The 18,776-nt window shown below is 44.1% G+C and overlaps 1 protein-coding gene across 1 annotated transcript in view; it reads right to left on the bottom strand.

Moving 5' to 3' along the window:
- TET3 (tet methylcytosine dioxygenase 3) overlaps window positions 1–18,776 on the bottom strand; it is a 123,252-nt gene that overhangs the window by 23,220 nt on the left and 81,256 nt on the right. The window contains exons 4-5 of the mRNA XM_025353972.1: window positions 11,888–11,978; window positions 4,332–4,425 (exon numbers count right to left, since the gene is read on the bottom strand). Of these exons, the coding sequence (XP_025209757.1) occupies window positions 4,332–4,425; window positions 11,888–11,978 (185 nt within the window). The remainder of the gene's footprint in view (window positions 1–4,331; window positions 4,426–11,887; window positions 11,979–18,776) is intronic.

The following is an 18,776-nucleotide window of genomic DNA, read 5'->3' as shown; positions in this document are numbered from 1 at the left end:
TAATTCTTCCAATTTTGCAAGAAAAAAATGGAAATCCAGATTTTACATAAAATCCCTCTCCAAAAACGTGAGTGCTCCATTTTTTTTTAACTGTGGTAAAATATACAATTTATCATTGTATCATTTCAAAGGACACAGTTTAGTGGCATTAGGTACATTCATATTGCTGTGCAACCATCACAACCACCCATCTCTAAAATTTTTTCATCTTGCAAAACAAACTCTGCTCATTAAGGAACTCTCCATTCTCCTCTCCTGAAACCACCGTTCTACTTTCTGCCTCTGTTTCTCTTTTTTCTTTTTTTTTTTTTTTTTGAGACTGAGTCTCACTCTGTGGCCCAGGCTGGAGTGCAGTGGTGCCATCTCAGCTCACTGAAACCTCTGCCTCCTGGGCTCAAGCGATTCTCCCCACTGTCTCCAGAGTAGCTGGGACTACAGGCGCGCACCACCATGCCTGGCTAATTTTTTGTATTTTTAGTAGAGATAGGGTATCACCATGCTGGCCAGGTTGGTCTTGAACTCCTGACCTCAGGTGATCTGCCCGCTTGGTCTCCCTAAGTGCTGGGATTACAGGCGCGAGCCATTGTGCCCAACCTACTTTCTGCCTCTGAGTTTAACTGTTCTAGGTACCTCATGTAAGTGGAATCATATAGTAATTATCCTTTTATGGCTTATTTCACTTAATGTAATGTCCTACCCATGCTGTAGCATGTGCCAGAATTTCCTTCAGACTCTGAAAGGATACTCTGCATGCTGAACAAAACACATCTCTGGCCATGAATTCCTGCTCTGAGGCCCAGCAAGAATGGTGCTTCCCCACTAAAGCATCAATTATATCATTCTTTTGAAATGTGTATTTTGGGTATCAGTAACACCTGAACACAGTATTAAATCAGATACTGTGTAGAACTCCCTGTGTGATTGCCTGGATTCCTGCAGATCAGGCTGAGTACATCACGGGCATTGACACACATTTGTGGACACTGATAAGGTGTGGTCTCTGTGACTAGGGTTTGCGAGGCACTAAGGTCAACTTCCGCTCCTGGCCAGGAGGAACACAGCCAATCACACTCATGGGAGAGGGTTCAGAGCACACAAGTCACCCAACCAGTCATGGCTGTGACTGAGGCCATGCTATTCTGGCTTCCCAAATGGCAAACACGCAATGTCATTGGACACAAACAGACAGCTATCTGTGGCCCATCCTCACAGGCCCGTGGGTCCACTAAAAAAACTAAGAAAACAGCGCAGAGGAGTTCCCTACCCACACCCCTATGAAGGAGCCTGGCAGGGTAACACACACAAAAATGTCCAAGTCAAAGGCTGACAGAGGCAGAAAAACATCCATACCTGAGTAGAGCAACAGAGACGGCTCCAACTCAGCCACAGACTCCTCAACAGCTCATCCAGCTTCTGGGCAGAATTCCCTGAGCACCAGACCAAGAGTAACACAACCCCCAGCAGAACCCCAACCCTGTCTTCCCACAGCTCCCACCACGGTGCTTGGTTCTAACACCTGTGGCCTCCTAAGTCTGTTTCACTGTGTCCCTAATGAGCCTACAAATACCTGCCTTCTGACCTCTGTGACCTTTACACACCAGTACAGGCAGCATCTCTGGAGTTCTTTCCCAGAGCCCATCTTGCTGTACCAGGTGTTGCCTTCGGCATGCCTCTGTTGTTCTGAGCCTTCAGAGTGCAACCAGGGCACGCCTGGAATCTTCCACATTTTGTACAGGCCACCTTAAAATCACAGATGACCAGAGGGCTCTCTGGGCTGACCCACTGCTTCCTAGGTCATCCTATCAACACACATTTGCTGGGTATACCCATGATGTGCCTTCACTGTGGCCCCAAATCCTGGCCAGTCAAGTGTAGAACATGTGAGGCACACTGCTTTAAGCTGAAGGTATGGTTGGGGGCTAGGGAGAGGCTGAAAGAGGCACAAATCCTGGTTGGAAAACAAAAGCCAGGCTCTGGACACGGGACCAGGCAGGCAGGGTAGGGACATGCACAGGAGGCACTGGATGCCTGTACTCACCTGTGGCCACAGAACTGGCTCTGGGCTCATGACACTACACTGCCACCAAGAATAATCCATCCTTCTAAGGATCTGTGGGTCACTTTCCCCATAGGGCAGGAAGAAGGAGCACCCAACCCCTCTCCAACTTCCAAAAGAGGTGGAACTCTCTAAACCAAGCCCTCTTATCAAAAGACAGGGTATTTGGCAGCTCTGTAGCCAAAAGAAAACCCCAGAACTCCACCACACTAAAGGAGATGGCTAGGAAAAAAAAAAAAAAAAAAAAAAAAGCCCTCAGCACTGCCATTTTCTTGCCACTACAATAGTTCTGTGATTGACCACCCATTTGCTCCTCCCATTAAAAAAAAGGTATTTCCTCTCCTTTTCTCTTCATTCATCAGACATGGGAAGTCCCACCCTCTGCAAACACTATCAGCACCTTCTATACTCACCCACCAGGGCTCGGTGACACCCACGAGCTATTCCCTACTTGAATGTAACTTCCAGTTCACTGCACCCCACGCGCCCTGATCTGGGCATCCGTCCACAGACCCCAGAGCAATGGCATACTGAGGACCACGTTCCTGCCCCTCCATCCTCCTGCCTTCCTCTCCTAGCCCCAGGAACTGGCCCTGCTCTCTAGGCAAACATGCTCTTCCCAGCCCTCAGTGGGGCCACATGAGCCCTGGGCAGGGCTTATTGCTTTACCACTGTATCCGGGGTCTAGAAATGCATCTTCTTTAATGCCACCCACAGGACCAGCTATTCTTTAAGGGGCCAACTGTCTTGAAGCTGGAAAAGTCTCCAACTCTACCTATGCTCCAAGATCTTCATTTTTATGTCCAAGACTTTGGAATTCCTCAATGACTGCATGGATTAGCAGGAGAAAGTGGCAGCTGTCACTCTAGGGCTGACATCTTTTTTCTGATGGGTTCTCTGGGGAGGTTACACCCCACCATGATGAGCCACATCAGACTTCTCACTGCAATGACCACCTCTCACGACGGTGGGGGCAGCCTGCTTCTTCATACTTATGAATACATGAAGTGATTCCGGATTCTTTGGTTGTACATAATTCTGCAATGCTAACTAAAAATTGCTAAAAATAGTAAACTTGGTAGTTCAAGTTCAGACGCCTTTTATTTTCACCAAACACAAAGACACAAAGGCACAGAGTGTATACCAGGTAAAAACAGGCACATATGTCCTATGTATGTTGTAGCATATGTCAGAATTTCCTACAACATGCACGGATGGACGTACACTGACAGGGGTTATCTTACCCACCTCCCTCACAGCCAGCCATGGGTCTGTCCACCCAGCCCCTCTGCCTTTGCCCACACAATTCTCCTCACTGGGAATGCTTCCTCCCTCTCCTCAGCCTGACTAATAACGGACCAGTCAGTATTCATGGCCCCCGGCACGCCCACCTCGGGAAACCTAGCCTGAGCATTCCTCCTCCTCTGAACCACAGCATCAAGTCTGCCTCTCAATGACCGCAGTCTCCACGACTTTCTTTCATGTGTCTCTAGAGCACAAACAGGCTGAACACAAGGACCGAGCCCTCGTCTTCCACCCATACCCACTGCCCAGCACAGCACGAGGCTGAGCTTGCAGGCACCCGAGGAACCTGGCTGCTCCTCCTCAGCACTTGTTCTGCAGAGGCAGATGCTCTGCTATTTAAAGATCTCCCTGTGGACTGGGAGGGCAAGGTCAGAAGGACTCTGTTTGGTGACTTAGGGTCTGAGTCACTGATGTTCTCCCTGTGGAGATATCTAGGCTGCCTGGTAGGAAACTGCTTAGAAGCAGGGCAGAGGCAAGACTGGCCCACAGTGCTGCCCGGAGCCCTGACCTCTTCCCTCAGGTTGGATCTCAGCATGCCAGCCTTCAGGTTTGTCTCTGGCTTCCAAGCAGCAGACAAAAGCACTGGCAGCTCCAGGGCATATGGAAGGGGACGAGGAGTCTGACAGTCCACAGTGGGGTCCACCATCGGGTCATGACAGCATCTCCAGCTTCCTCTTTCCTACCCCTCCGGCCCTGAGCCACAGGGACAGGATGAGCCGAGTGTGAGGACTACCATAGTTCCAAGGCCAGCCCAAGACCCGGGGACTGGCATTTAAACAAGATGAGGACAAACGGCTGAGGCTGGGGGAAATGACCCTAACCCTGAGCCAGATTCCAGCTCTAAGGCTCCCCTGGACAGCCAGCATGCTGTCTCCTACACACCCACCTGGCCCCCGCCCCTGCCCGCTCAGCTACACGCAGCAAGGGGAACCAGGCACAGCCGTGGCTCGTGAGTGGGCTCGACACTCACCCACTTTGCAATGGGGCAGCCGCGGGAGCTCTTTCCCTCCTTCCCCGTGTAGATGACCTTCTCGATCCGGATGGCTTTCCCCTTCTCTCCATACCTGAAGAGGGAGACAGAAGCCACCATTAGCACAGCAGAACCCCAAAGGAGAACAACTTTTGGTCAGAAGGCAGCCTCAGTGTGCTTTTGTTTGAGTTTCTGGTTGCTGTTGGGGCAACAGAAAAGAAAGAGAAAGGTTTAAATGTCATTTGGTACCTAAAGGCTCTGGAGACACAATGGCCACTTCCAGGCTTCCAGGTTCACCTGCCCCTTCTCTGCTCCTGCCCATCGGGCCCCTTCTGATCCAGGGCAGAAGGAGAGTCGAGCAGAATGTCCCTGATTGTTACCTCCTAACTCCAGAAGGGAACTGAAACTAAAGGCTAAACACGGGCATTTGTATCTAGCCGTTAGCTGAGTCACCCTGAGAGTTAGCTATTTATAAAAATAACAAATAAAATAAATGGGGGAATCCTTATTATTCTCTTTGAATAATCCCCAGCTGACATTTGACCATGATGATGACAAACAGCTGAGGCTGGAGAGAAGTGGCTCTACTAAGCCCAAACACCAGCTCTGAGGTTCTCCTGGACAGTAAACACATCTGGTTCCTGTACATGCCACCTGCCCTGGCCCCCATACACAGTCAGGGCATCAAAACCCCAGCTCTCCAGGACCGTCTAATCAACCACACTATATTCAAGATGGTGCAACTGCGGCCCCTGGAGTTGAACTGACTTATCCAAGGTCACACAACTACAAAGAGGCAGCAATGGTCTAAGCACAGCCCTTGACGTCAGACAGACTGGGTTTGAGTGCCAGCCCTGCCATTTTCTTGCTATATAACTGTGGCCAAATTACTAAACTTCTCTAAGCCTCAGTTTTCTCATCTGTAAAATGGAAATTAAAATGGTCCCCACCTCCTGGGCTTGGTAAAGATCAAACAATAGTCCACAGGGAGTATATTATTTAAAGTACTTTGAAGTTCCTGGCATGAGGGAAGAGTCCAATAAACAGTAATTATTTTTAATAATGTAAAAAATCTTACAGAATCTTATTTTTAACAGTTTTTTAGTTTCAGGTGCAATGTCATATCACCTGCAGATAATGGTCATTTGCCACCTACTCCTTTCTATTCTTTATATCTCTAGCCTGACTCTCTCTGAGACGGCCAGGTGCTTTCTTTTTTTTTTTTTTTTTTTTTGAGACGGAGTCTCACTCTGTCACCCAGGCTAGAATGCAGTGGTGCGATCTCAGCTCATTGCAACCTCTGCCTCCCAGGTTCAAGCAATTATCTGCCTCAGTCTCCCGAGTAGCTGGGATTACAGGCGCCCGCCACCACGTCCAGGTAATTTTTGTATTTTTAGTGGAGACAGGGTTTCACCATGTTGGCCAGGCTGGTCTTGAACTCCTGACCTCATGATCCACCCGCCTTGGCCTCCCAAAGTGCTGGGATTGCAGGTGTGAGCCACGCATGGCAGGCCTGGCCAGGTTTCTGAAGGGCTTGCAGGCATCTCTGCTTACTTCCCAACTTTAACTGAAAATGTTTCCAACAATTCATCACTGAGCATGAAACTGGCTAACTTTGGGAAAGAGACAGATATGAAGGGTGCTACTAAGAGTCTCCTGTCCTAAGGATTTTAATTAAGAATTATTTTTATAAAATGTATTTTTCTTTTGAGACGGAGTCTGGCTCTGTCGCCCAGGCTGGAGTGCAGTGGCGCAACCTCGGCTCACTGCAAGCTCCACCTCCCAGGTTTATGCCATTCTCCTGCCTCAGCCTCCTGAGTAGCTGGGACTACAGGCGCCCTCCACCTCGCCCGGCTAGTTTTTTTTTTTTTTCGTATTTTTTAGTAGAGATGGGGTTTCATCGTGTTAGCCAGGATGGTCTCGATCTCCTGACCTCGTGATCCGCCCGTCTCGGCCTCCCAAAGTGCTGGGATTACAGGCTTGAGCCACCGCGCCCGGCCTATAAAATGTATTTTTAACATATAAGGAGACAGATGATTAAATGTTTTTTATTTGATCAATTAACAGCATACTATTTTAACAGCTTGTCTGAATCTAACTATCCTTGTATTTCTGTAATAAATTCAATTTGATCATGGCATGTTATTTTAATATACTATTTCATAGAGCATTAACGTTATCATAGCTTCTACAGTTCAGAATACACATATTCTTTATCTTATCCACTCCACTTCTAGGAATCTCCACCCCACAAATAACTGTACAAATGCACCAAGCTTTAGGAACAAGATAATTCACTGTCTCATCAACAACAGAAAAATGAAACAACTTACATGTCTACCATGAGACTGGTTAAATACATTATAATAAACCTCACCAAAAAAAACATCAATTTTCATGCAATGAAAAACCATGTCCCATCAAAAATGATTAGGTAGAATTGTATGTACTGACATGGAAAGAAATTAAGTGGGGGGAAAAGCGAGCTACAGACAGTGGGTATATTATAATGGACTACATTTGGTTTAAAACTTCTCTATATACATATTTAATACATTTATATCTGTATATATACAAATATCTTTGTAAATGCTTAGAAAATATTGAAAAATAACGTCAAACTTTAGAGCTTTACTTATTCTTTAGACTTTTAAAGCCTTTGGTTCATTTTTGTAAGAGAACAGAGTTTATAATTTTTTAAAATTAACTAATTAATGTTTTCAAACAAGCTCTTGTCAGCCCACAAAGATTTTTTTGAAATGCTGATCTAAGGTTCCTCTGAGTTCCAAGTTCTCTATTTCACTCAAGATCTTAGCAAAAGGATGAAAAGTGTTTCTGATCATTACAACATTAAAATTCTAAGGCTCTGTTAGTCTCTTATAGAAAGTGTTTGGAGACAGGACTCAGGAGTTTATATAGCGTGGTCTAGATGAAGAGTTAAAGAACACATAATGCTGCTTTTGTCTGGTTCCTGGACAACTTTCATTTCAACAAGCATTTATCAGGAAGCCACCCATAAGGGCAGGGCCTGGGCCCCTGGTGTGTCCTGGAGATCTCTGTCGGGAGAACAGCCTGAGGTGACCACACTCCTCTCGCTGATACGGAAGCACTATCGCGTTCCTCGCAGGAGGGTGAGCTGAGGACACTGCCACCGCTTTCCAACCAGGTCCTTCCCCACCATCCCGCCCCTGTGAGAAATGTGTCCTGCAGTGAACCTCGCATTAGAAAAATAAAAGGGCCAAGCACTGTCTGATCAGCTAGACTTAAAAAAAAAAACAACAAACAAAACAGAACTGACTGTCTCTTTGTGTTTAAAGACAGCCAATCAACTCTCACTTTAGCTCTTTCTTCTTAAGTGCCTCACTTTTTGGCCTATCATGAAGAGGCCCTTCTAGTATTCAGATTAACTATCAGACCCTCAACTAAGTCTGCATAGATAGCCTGAAATCTTATTCTAAAGGATAACTAATCACCCAAGCCAATCATCTTATTCTAAAGGATAACTGGCTCTTCAAGGGTGGTCCCAGAGCCAGCAGCATCAGAATCCCCTAGAAATTTGGTAGGAATGGAACACAGATTCTCAGGTCCCATCCCAGACCTGCTGGGTCAGAAACTCAGGTGGGGCCCAGTCATCTGTGTTTTAACAAACCCTCTAGAGACTCTGAGGCCCACTGAAATCTGACAACCACTGCTCTGAGGCTTTGCCTGTTCAGGATTGTCTCTATCACACAGTAACAAGACCAGTTTCCCCAAATCTCAGAGAACCTGCTAGCACAGTGTTGGTTCTTTGTTTCTAGAACAAGCTTTTAATGAACTCCTAGGCTGCAGAGAATCTCCTTCCCAGACAGAACACACAAGGCTCTGTGCTGTGCACCGGTCTCAGATACGGGTTTGACAACTGACTCCAATTATCTATGAAGATAAGGACCTGGGTACCCACCAAGTATGAAGCTCATAAATAAGTTGGGAAATTTTAGTATCTGCTTTCAACCTTCCCCTCCTTTCTCCAAATCTTTACTGGAAAAGCTAAGAGAACCAGGTTTTCCTGATTTCAGTTTATTTCCCCTCCCTGCCTTCAGCCAACTCCTGACAGCAGAGCAGTCCTGAAGAGAAAGGGTTGAGGAACAGTCTAGGAAAAGAGACAGCCTAGACCTGCCATTCACAAACTATACGCACCATTCACAAACTAGATCCCTACCCAGGGGATTTGCATCAATCACTCATTACTCCCCTTGTTCCAGAAAGGATCTTATGAAGATATCTACAAGATAAAACTAACAAGTGATGAAATCAGAGTAAAGGGCAAAAAAAAAGGTACGCTGGCATACAAAATACAAACAGTGGGATTTTGTGTGTATTTTTGAGAGATAAGTCTGGAATATCTTGTTATATGAGAAATCCAAAAAAGGCTTGTTAGGGTCATGTCAAAAACAAAACAAAATAAAACAAACAAACAAAAAAACCCAGAGGAATAAACCTGAATAGGTTCTATGGGCCAAAGATGAGAAATTACCTTCCTCCTGATGGGGTACACAAATCTGGCTCCAAGTTTACTAGCAGGCAACATAAAGATGGAACTGCAATCTGTTACATGATTTGCAAGGTCCTTAAGATAAAAATAAACCAGTTGCTAAGGAAAAACACAAGTATTCCTGGTCTTGAGAGGAATTCCTCCCTTGGATCAGTTTCTGAAGAATCTACAGCTGGCTGTTATTTTTAAAGCAATCAGAGGGGGGAAAAAAGACATATTTCAACCTTATCTTACCAAATTTCAAAGATCTCTTGATCCTTGTTTCAAAATACTTTTCTATAATGAAAAGTTGTTTAAGAGAGCTGTCTGGAAATCTTATAAAATTGTTACCTCAAAATGCCCCAGAACAAAAAACCTGCCCCAGATCAAACTTGTACATTTGACTCCCCTGCAGCAAATGATAGTGTCAGGATTCCTTACAAAAATCACTGGCCCAGAAGCTGCCTGGTCTAATCTGCAAACTACAACACACAGGGATGTGAGCACATGCAGGCAAGCATGACAACACTTACACAGCTTCAAATCTGTCTTATGCTCATTGACTCAGAAGTGCCCTCATACCAGGCTAGAATTTACAGACTGGTGAATATAAATGTTCCCAGATGGTCTAGGAAATTAAAAGTGATGACTGTAGATCACTGTCCTCCATGTATCTTGCTTTTCATTTATTCAGAGAAGCTGTTGTAGTCATTCAGTTCAAAATCATGTTCTATGCTACACAGACAAGAGTATCTGGCTCCTTGCCAGGCACGGTGGCTCATGCCTGTAATCCCAGCACTTTGGGAGGTCAAGGCGGGCAGATCACCTATGGTCAGGAGTTCGAGACCAGCCTGGCCAACATGGGGAAACCCTGTCTCTGCTAAAAATACAAAAATTAGCCAGGAGTGGTGGCGCATACCTGTAGTCTCAGCTACCCGGGAGGCTGAGACAGGAAAATTGCTTGAAACTGGGAGGTGGAGGTTGCAGTGCGCCGAGACCATACCACTGCACTCTAGACTGGAGGACAGAGCAGATTCCATGTCAAAAAAATAAATAAAAAGTATTTGGCTCCCATGGTCAGACAAAATCTGGTTCCCAAATCTGCAGCAACTCTAAGCCACGCAGCTTTTCACGTATTTGTATGTATATGTATGGGCAAGCATATGCTTATGTCTACATCATCTTAGCTTTTATTATTAAAATACTAACGTGGCCGGGCGTGGTGGCTCATGCCTGTAATCCCAGCACTTTGGGAGGCCGAGGCGGGTGGATCATGAAGTCAGGAGATCAAGACCGTCCTGGCTAACACGGTGAAACCCCGTCTCTACTAAAAATACAAAAAGTTAGCCGGGTGTGGTGGCGGGCGCCTGTAGTCCCAGCTACTCGGGAGGCTGAGGCAGGAGAATGGCGTGAACCCGGGAGGCGGAGCTTGCAGTGAGCTAAGATTGCATCACTGCACTCCAGCCTGGGCTACAGCATGACTCCGTCTCAAAAACAAAACAAAACAAAAACTAATGCTTATTTGAAAAAATGCAATTAGTGCATTTGTCTGTGAGGTAGTTAATGACTGTCTACCTTTTCTGTAGTACTCATGACAAGCACTAAGTCTTTCCATACATTAATTCAGTTTATCCTCACGACACTCCTACAGTCTAAGTATTTTTATCATCAACTCTATTTTGCAGATAAGAAAACTGAGTTACAGAAGAGCAGAACAACTTGCTAGGGACTCAGCAGTGAGTGGCAGGGCCAGGACTGGGCCTCAGTCTGGCTCAAGTCCCTGCTCTCAGCCCCGGAGCCACAGACTGGAACTCAGAGAGTTTACTAACTGCTGTGGACATGCACATGGGTTTCCAAGTCTCCATCTATATGAACTGCTCAAAAACCACAACTAGTAAACAGAAACCCTAGAGTCCTGAATTTGAATTGGGAGTGTCAATATAAACTCATGATGTATGTAATCACTAAGCAATAACAAGAATGAAAAATCCATAGATTCAACATAGCTCTTTCTACTTAAGCAGCCTAAAAACAATGAACAACCCCGTGTAGTCATGAGTGCCCCTAGTAGGCAGAGTCTGTTTTCTAAATACTTTTTCCTCCAAGAAAAAGAACCGGGACTTCTTGGATAAATGTACAACGTGAACCCAGGATATCTTGTCATATGAGAAATCAAGAAAGTTATGGGCCGGGCGCGGTGGCTCAAGCCTGTAATCCCAGCACTTTGGGAGGCCGAGACGGGCGGATCACGAGGTCAGGAGATCGAGACCATCCTGGCTAACACGGTGAAACCCCGTCTCTACTAAAAAAGACAGAAAACTAGCCGGGCGAGGTGGCGGGCGCCTGTAGTCCCAGCTGCTCGGGAGGCTGAGGCAGGAGAATGGCGTGAACCCGGGAGGCGGAGCTTGCAGTGAGCTGAGATCCGGCCACTGCACTCCAGCCTGGGTGGCAGAGCGAGACTCCGCCTCAAAAAAAAAAAAAAAAAAAAAAGAAAGTTATGAAAGACTCCTATGATCCTGTCCAAAGGATTTAGGGGACAACCTGAGTAGGTTCCCACTGGCCAGGAGTGAGACATGACATTCCTCTTAGGGGAGGTAAAAAATTCTACCTATGAAGCAGTTTTGGAAAAAAAGGAAAAACAGCCTGATCCCAATCAGGGCTTTTGGTCTAACTACCAATTTACAGGACACAGAGGCATGCGAAACATTATAAATGACACCACAATACCATGGGAAAGCTGTCAGCAAAATTCAGGCTGTAGGAAACTAACTCTACAGGACATAGAGCCATATAACCATGTTTCTTCAATAAAAACATTTCAAGATAGAGAGAAGCAGGGGTACATGAATTGGGCAGACCTACAGAATGAAAGAAACCCAGAAACAATGGAAGTGAGGATCCCACAGTCAGCCTTCCATAACCCAGTTATCAGGGCTTCCTTTCTGTATGCTTTCTATTCCAAGGCAATGAAAAATGAGAGGTGCTTAATATCCACGTTCCATTAACAGCACACCCGTTTCTCCTTGGACATCTGTGTATCACTCACCGCTCCTCCATGAGTTCCCGGATAGAGGCGACTGTGGGGCCAGATCCCAGGTGAGTATAATATGGACCTTCATCTTTCTCCACTATTTGTTCTGCAGAAACACAAAGAGTAAACATTTTTGGAATATTAATTAGTCAATATTAATTTAGAAAGGCAAACCACCAACAGGAAAGTTAACAGGCATGCTAGAAAACAGGAAACCCACATGCTTATGAACATGTGAAAAGGTGTTCAACTCCAGTAGAAATCAGGAAATACACATTAAAATCACAATAAAACACCATCACACATGGACCAAATTGGCAAAAATTTAAAACTCTGATAAAACCAACTGCTGTCTGTGATCTAAGCACTTTGGGATTCCGCCTACCATTGTCCAATAAAGCTAAAGAGTTGCATCCTGCATGACCCAGTAATTCCATTTCTAGACACACACTCAAGACCAGCGGTCAGCAAGCTACTCTCCTCCAGTGAGCCACCGCACCCGGCCAAAAACATTTTGTTAAGTGACAGAAGCCCTCCTGGGTAAATACCCAACCAAACTGAAGACAGAGGCTCAAACAGATACTTGTATGCCAATGTTCAGAGCAGCATTTATTCACCACAACTAAAAGGTGAAAACAACATAACCATCCATCAGCAGGTGGTTGGATATATGAAATGTGTATGTCCATATGACGGAATATTAGCCAAAAAAGGAATGAAGTTTTGATACATGTTATTACATGGATGAACCTTAAGAACATTATGCCAAGTAAAAGAAACCAGACACAAAGGACAAATACTGTAGGATTTCACTGATATGAGTTATCTAGAAGAGGCAGGTTCCTGGAGACAGAAGGTAGATGAGAGGTTTGCAGGGGCTGGGAGGAGCAGGAAATGAGGGGTTATTGCTTAATGGGACAGAGTTTCTGCTTAGGCTGATGAAGTTTTGGAAACAGATAGTGATGACAGTTGCACAATATTGTGAATGTAATTAATGCCACTAAACTGTACACATAAACATGATCAAAATGGCAAATTTAAGTTATACATACTTTACCACAATTTAAATAAAAGAAGTTCTGATACATGCTACAATATGGATGAACCCTGAAAACATTTTTTTTTTTGAGATCGAGTTTTGCTCTTGTTGGGGTGCAATGGCGTGATCTCGGCTCACTGCAACCTCCGCCTCCCAGGTTCAAGTGATTCTCATGCCTCAGCCTCCCAAGTAGCTGGGATTACAGGCATGTGCCACCACACCCGGCTAATTTTGTATTTTTAGTAGAGACAGGGGTTTCACTATGTTGGCCAGACTGGTCTTGAACTCCTGACCTCAGGTGATCCACTCACCTCGGCCTCCCAAAGTGCCGGGATTACAGGTATAAGCCACTGTGCCCCACCAAAAACATTTTGTTAAGTGAAAGAAGCCAGATACAAAACAGGTCACACATTGTATGCTTCCATTCATATGAAATACTCAGAATAGGTAAATCTATAGAAACAAAAAAGCAAATTGGTGGTTGTTGCCAGAGGCTGGGGGCTGGGGGCTGGGGGTGTGTGGGTAGGAATGAGGAGTAACTGCTTAATGGGTACAGGGTTTTTTTTTTTTTCCGAAAAATTTTAAATATTTTAAAATATCATGAAAATATTTTAAAACTGGAGGGAGATGTGGTTGTATAATATTGTGAATGTACTAAATGCCACTGAATTGTTCACTTTAAGATGGTTAATTTTATGTGAAGCTCAACTCAACTTGTAAAAAGGAACAAACCATTCATGTAACAACACGGATGAATTTTAAATGAGTTTTTCTAAGTGAAAGAAAATAGACTCAAAAGGCTACATCGTAGCTGCTTTGGAAAAGAGTGATTTGGCTGGATAGTAGGAGGCTAAAAACAAAAAAACTCTACACACAGTGTGCACCTACTGTACTACAGCTGGCAAGTTTGCTTCATATCTAAGATACAACAATTACATGTAATAGAGTATCCTACACTGGGTCCTATGACAGAAAAAGGACCATTGGTGGAAAAACTGATGAAATCCAAAAAGTCTGTAGTTAACAGTACTGTACCAACATTAATTTCTTCATTTTAAATATACCATAATTACGTAAGACATTTACAAGCAAGAGAAGGTATATAAAGTATATACAGTAACTCTCTGCACTAACTTCGTAACTGTCCCATAAATGTAAAATTATTTCAAAATAAAGTATTTAAAAAGTAAAAGAAAAAAACAGACAGTGAGCCATAATTTGCTGATCCTTAGGAGAAATCATAGTCACACACATTAAATCCCACATACAAAGATTTTCACATCAACACAGTCTGCAAGAGTCAAAGCTGTAGACAGTCTGCTGTGGACTGAATGTTTGTGTCCCTCCCAAATTTGTATGTTGAAGCCTAATCCCCAATGGGATAGCATTTGGAGGTAGGGCTTTGGGGAAGTAATTAGGGCAAGAGGGTGGCACCCTCCTGAATGGGACTAATGTCCTTATAGGAAGGGATACCAGAGAGCTTGCTTCCCCTTCCCTCTCCCCTCCCTGGCTACGTGAAGATATAGCGAGGAGGTGGCTGTCTACATGCTAGGAGGGGGCCCTCGATGGACACTAGACCTGCTGGTGCCTTGATCTTAGAATTCTCAGCCTCTAGAGCTGTGAGAAATCAATGTTCACTGTTTAAACCACCCAGGCTATGGGATTTTTTTTTTTTTTTTCTAGAGACAGGGTCTTACTCTGTTGCCCAGGCTGGAGTGCAATAGCACGATCACAGTTCACTGCAGCTTCCACCTCCCAGGCTCAAGTGATCCTCCCACCTCAGCCTCCTGAGTAGCTGGGACTACAGGTGTGCACCACCATGCCTGATAAATTTTTGTATTTTTTGTAAAGACAGGGTTTTGCCATGTTGCCCAGGCTAGTCTCCAACTCCTGGGCTCAAGCAATCTGCCTGCCTCAGCCTCCCAAAGTGATAGGAGTACAGGCTTGAGACACTGGGACTGGCTGGTATTCTTGCTAAAATAGTCCAAATAAAGACACAACTCGTAATTCAGCAACAGTGGAATGGATTTCTCTTGAAACGCAGTAGTCATATTATGGAATATATTCAGCAATGAAAATCAGAAACCTGCAACAGCATGGTTGACTACAACAGCACCGTGAGTGAAAGCAGCACAACACAGATGATATGGTCTAGCTGTGTCCCCACCCAAATCTCATCTTGAATTGTAGCTCCCATAATTGTGTGTTGTGGGAGGGAGCCAGTGAGAAAGAACTGCATCATGGAGGCAGTTTTCCCCATACTGTTCTCATGGTAGTGAATAAGTCTCAGGAGATCTGAAGGTTTGATAAGGGGAAACCCCTTTCACTTGGCTCTCATTCTCTCTCACCTGCTGCCATGTAAGACATGCCTCTTACCATGATTGTGAGGCCTCCCCAGCCATGTGGAACTGTGAGTCCATTAAACATCTTTTTCTTTATAAATTACCCAGTCTCAGGTACGTCTTTATCAGCAATGCGAAAATGGACTAATACAGCAGAATACAGCTAAGATTCCATTTAAATGATATTCAATAACAGACTCAAACTATACTAAGAGATCCATACATAGTGAGTAAAAACTACTAGGTTGAAATATGAAATTGCAGACAGTCAATGATTTTTGACCTATCAAAAATGATAATTTTATATGGTTCAACTTCATACAAAGAAAAGCAGGGAAATTACTGTCACAAATGTGGGGAAAAGAAAGATCAGACTGTTACTGTGTCTCTAGAGAAAGAAGTAGACATAAGAGACTCCATTTTGTTCTGTATTTGAGATGCTGTTAATCTGTGACCCTACCCCCAACCTTGTCCTTGCAAGAGACATGTGCTGTGGTGACTCAAGGTTTAATGGATTTTGGGCTGTGCAGGGTGTGCTTTGGTAAACAAGTGCCCGAAGGCAGTAGTATGCTTGTGAAAAGTCATCATCATTCTCTTAATCTCAAGTACCCAGGGACATGTACACTGCCAAAAGTCGCAGGGACCTCTGCCTAGGAAAGCTAGGTATTGTCCAAGGTTTCTCCCCATGTGATAGTCTGAAATATGGCCTCGTGGGAAGGGAAAGACCTGATCGTCCCCCTGCCTGACACCCGTGAAGGGTCTGTGCTGAGGAGGACTAGTATAAGAGGAAAGAAGGCCTCTTGGCAGTTGAGATAGAGAAAAGCATCTGTCTCCTGCCCGTCCCTGGGCAATGGAACATCTCAGTGCAAAACCCGATTGTATGTTCTGTTTACTGAGAAAGGAGAAAACCGCCTTAGGGCGAAAGGTGGGACATGCTAGCGGCAATGCTGCTCTTTATGCACTAAAAAGGTTTATGGAGATGTTTACATATATGCATATCAAGGCACAGCACTTTTCCTTAAACTTATGTCACAGAGATCTTTATTCATATGTCTTACTGCTGACCTTCTCCCTACGATGATCCTATTATCCTGCCACTTCCCTTTTTCTAAGATGGTAAAGATAATGATCAATAAATACTGAGGGAACTCAGAGACCCGTGCCGTGCAGGAGTGGGTCCTCTGTATGCGGAGCGCTGGTCCCCTGGGCTCCCTTTTTCTTTCTCTATACTTTGTCTCTGTGTCTCATTTCTTTTCTCAAGTCTCTCGTTCCACCTAACGAGAAACGCCCACAGGTGTGACGGGACAGGCCACCCCATCAACAAAAGTTAAGAGAATGGTTACTTCTGGGGGATGGAAGAGGAATGTGGTTAGAAAGGCATACAGGTCTGGGCATGGTGGCTCACACCTGTAATCCCAGCACTTTAGGAGGCCGAGGGGAGAATCACTTCAGTCCAGGAGTTTGAGACCAGGCTGGGCAACATAGTGAGACCTTGTCACTACAAACAAACAAACAAACAACAGTAAAAACCTAGCCAGGCTTGTTGGTATGTGCCTATAGTCCCAACTACTTGGAAAGCTGAGGCAGGAGGATCACTTGATACCAGGAGTTCAAGGCTGCAGTGAGCTATGATCGCACCACTGCACTCCTGCCTGGGTGACAGAGCAAAGACCCTGCATCAAGGATCAAGGAAAAAAGATAAATAAACAAGAAAGGGCATAGAGGTGACTCCTGGGGGACTAGAAGTGGCCTATTTCTTGATCCAGGTGGTGGTCACACAGGTTCATTTTACAAAATTTCATTAAGCTTTACATGAATGTTTTGGGTACTTTCCTATGTATACAAATCACAATTTTTTAAATGTAAAAAATAAATTAATTTCATACCTATTTTATTCAGATCATTATGCTCAACTTTATGGGGCATACAAGATAGAATAATACCTGACTGTTGCCTTTTAAAAGTGTATGATCTAGCCAAGCAGACAAGACCCACACATAAGATACCTCATGGCACTTCCTATCAATAGGGGAAGATAAAACTTGCAATGCATAGTGTTAGGACAACTGGGGGAAAAGAGTTTGATCCATACTTAATACCTTAACCCCCAAATCCATTCCAAATGGCTGAAAGATTAAAATACAAAAAAATTAAACTATATAATACACATGCTAGAAGGAAAAAAAAGGAAATTTAAAAAAATAATCAGGAAGAAGGGTCTTTAAGTATGACATACAATTCCGAAGCCACTCCCAAAAACAAATAAATTAAACCCTGATAAATCAACTAAAGAAAAACTTAGTAATAACTACTGAAAGTCAAGCTGAAAGACAAACATCACACTGGGAAGAGAGATCTGGAACTGACATCAGTCAAAAGGCTAATTTCCTTAATATAGCAAGAGCTACTACAACTAAACAAGGTCAACAACACAAGAGAAAAATGAAAAAAAGATACCAATGGTTCTCGAAAAATGCAAATGGCTCAAACACGCATAAAACTACAATGAGATGTCATTATCCCTCTTTCAGAGGAGTCCCTACCAAAAAGTCTGATAAGTCACTGTGTGGGTGAGGATATAGGCAGTATAAAGAATAATTTAGCAATACATTAAAATGACAAATGCATAATCTGTTTGAACTAGCAATTTCAAAGAATTTCAAATTCCTCAAAAAATTGATTTCTAGGCATTTGGTTATAATTGTATATGTAAAAAAGGACCTATGTAACAAGAACACTCACTATATCACTGTTTGTAATGGAAAAATATCAGAAATAACCTAAATGTCCATTATTATGGACTAGTTAAATGCATTACAGCATATCCATATAATGAAATATTGAGCAGTTGTCAAAAGGAATTAAGTAGCTTCAGATTTACTGACAGAAAATGACCTCCAAGATATTTTAAGTGGGAGAAAAAAAAATTTCAGTACAGCATGTATAAGATGCTACAGTTCGTTTACACACAATCACACATACATTTGTACATAACACACATGTACAAGCATAAAGGTATATACATATGTCATTATGAACTCTAAGAGCAGCAGAGTAAAAGCAAGTTCAGTTGCTTTTACTGAGTTCAGTTGCATTCCAGTTAAAAAAGAAAAAAAAAAAAACAAAAACCAAAACAGTTAGCCATGGAGTGTACAGCCAAGCAGATGACCTGATCGAAGTGGCTTGCCACTGACGGTGTCTACTCATGGAGGCACCTCACACCTCCCTACTGTCCTGGGTCAGGCTCTTGCCTCAATTATCGCCATCATCTCCTAACAGTTGGTCTGAGCCCTCCTAAGTCATCCTACCCAATACCACCAGTTATGTTCCCCAAACAGATATCTGTTTACATCACTTTCCATTGATGATGCCACACTGGACAGATGACACAATCCAAATTTCAGAACGTGGTCCACAAAGTCCCCACCATACCATCTCCACACACCTCCCTGCCTTGCAACTTGTCCCAGCCACCAGGGGCTCTGCTACACAACCACTTGGTACCCCACGTCCTTAAATATGT

This window comes from Theropithecus gelada, chromosome 13 (genome assembly GCF_003255815.1).
Source record: "Theropithecus gelada isolate Dixy chromosome 13, Tgel_1.0, whole genome shotgun sequence".
NCBI classification, from domain to species: domain Eukaryota; kingdom Metazoa; phylum Chordata; class Mammalia; order Primates; family Cercopithecidae; genus Theropithecus; species Theropithecus gelada.
The sequence above is the reverse complement of the archived record's forward strand: the minus strand, read 5'-3'. Positions and strand labels throughout refer to the sequence as shown.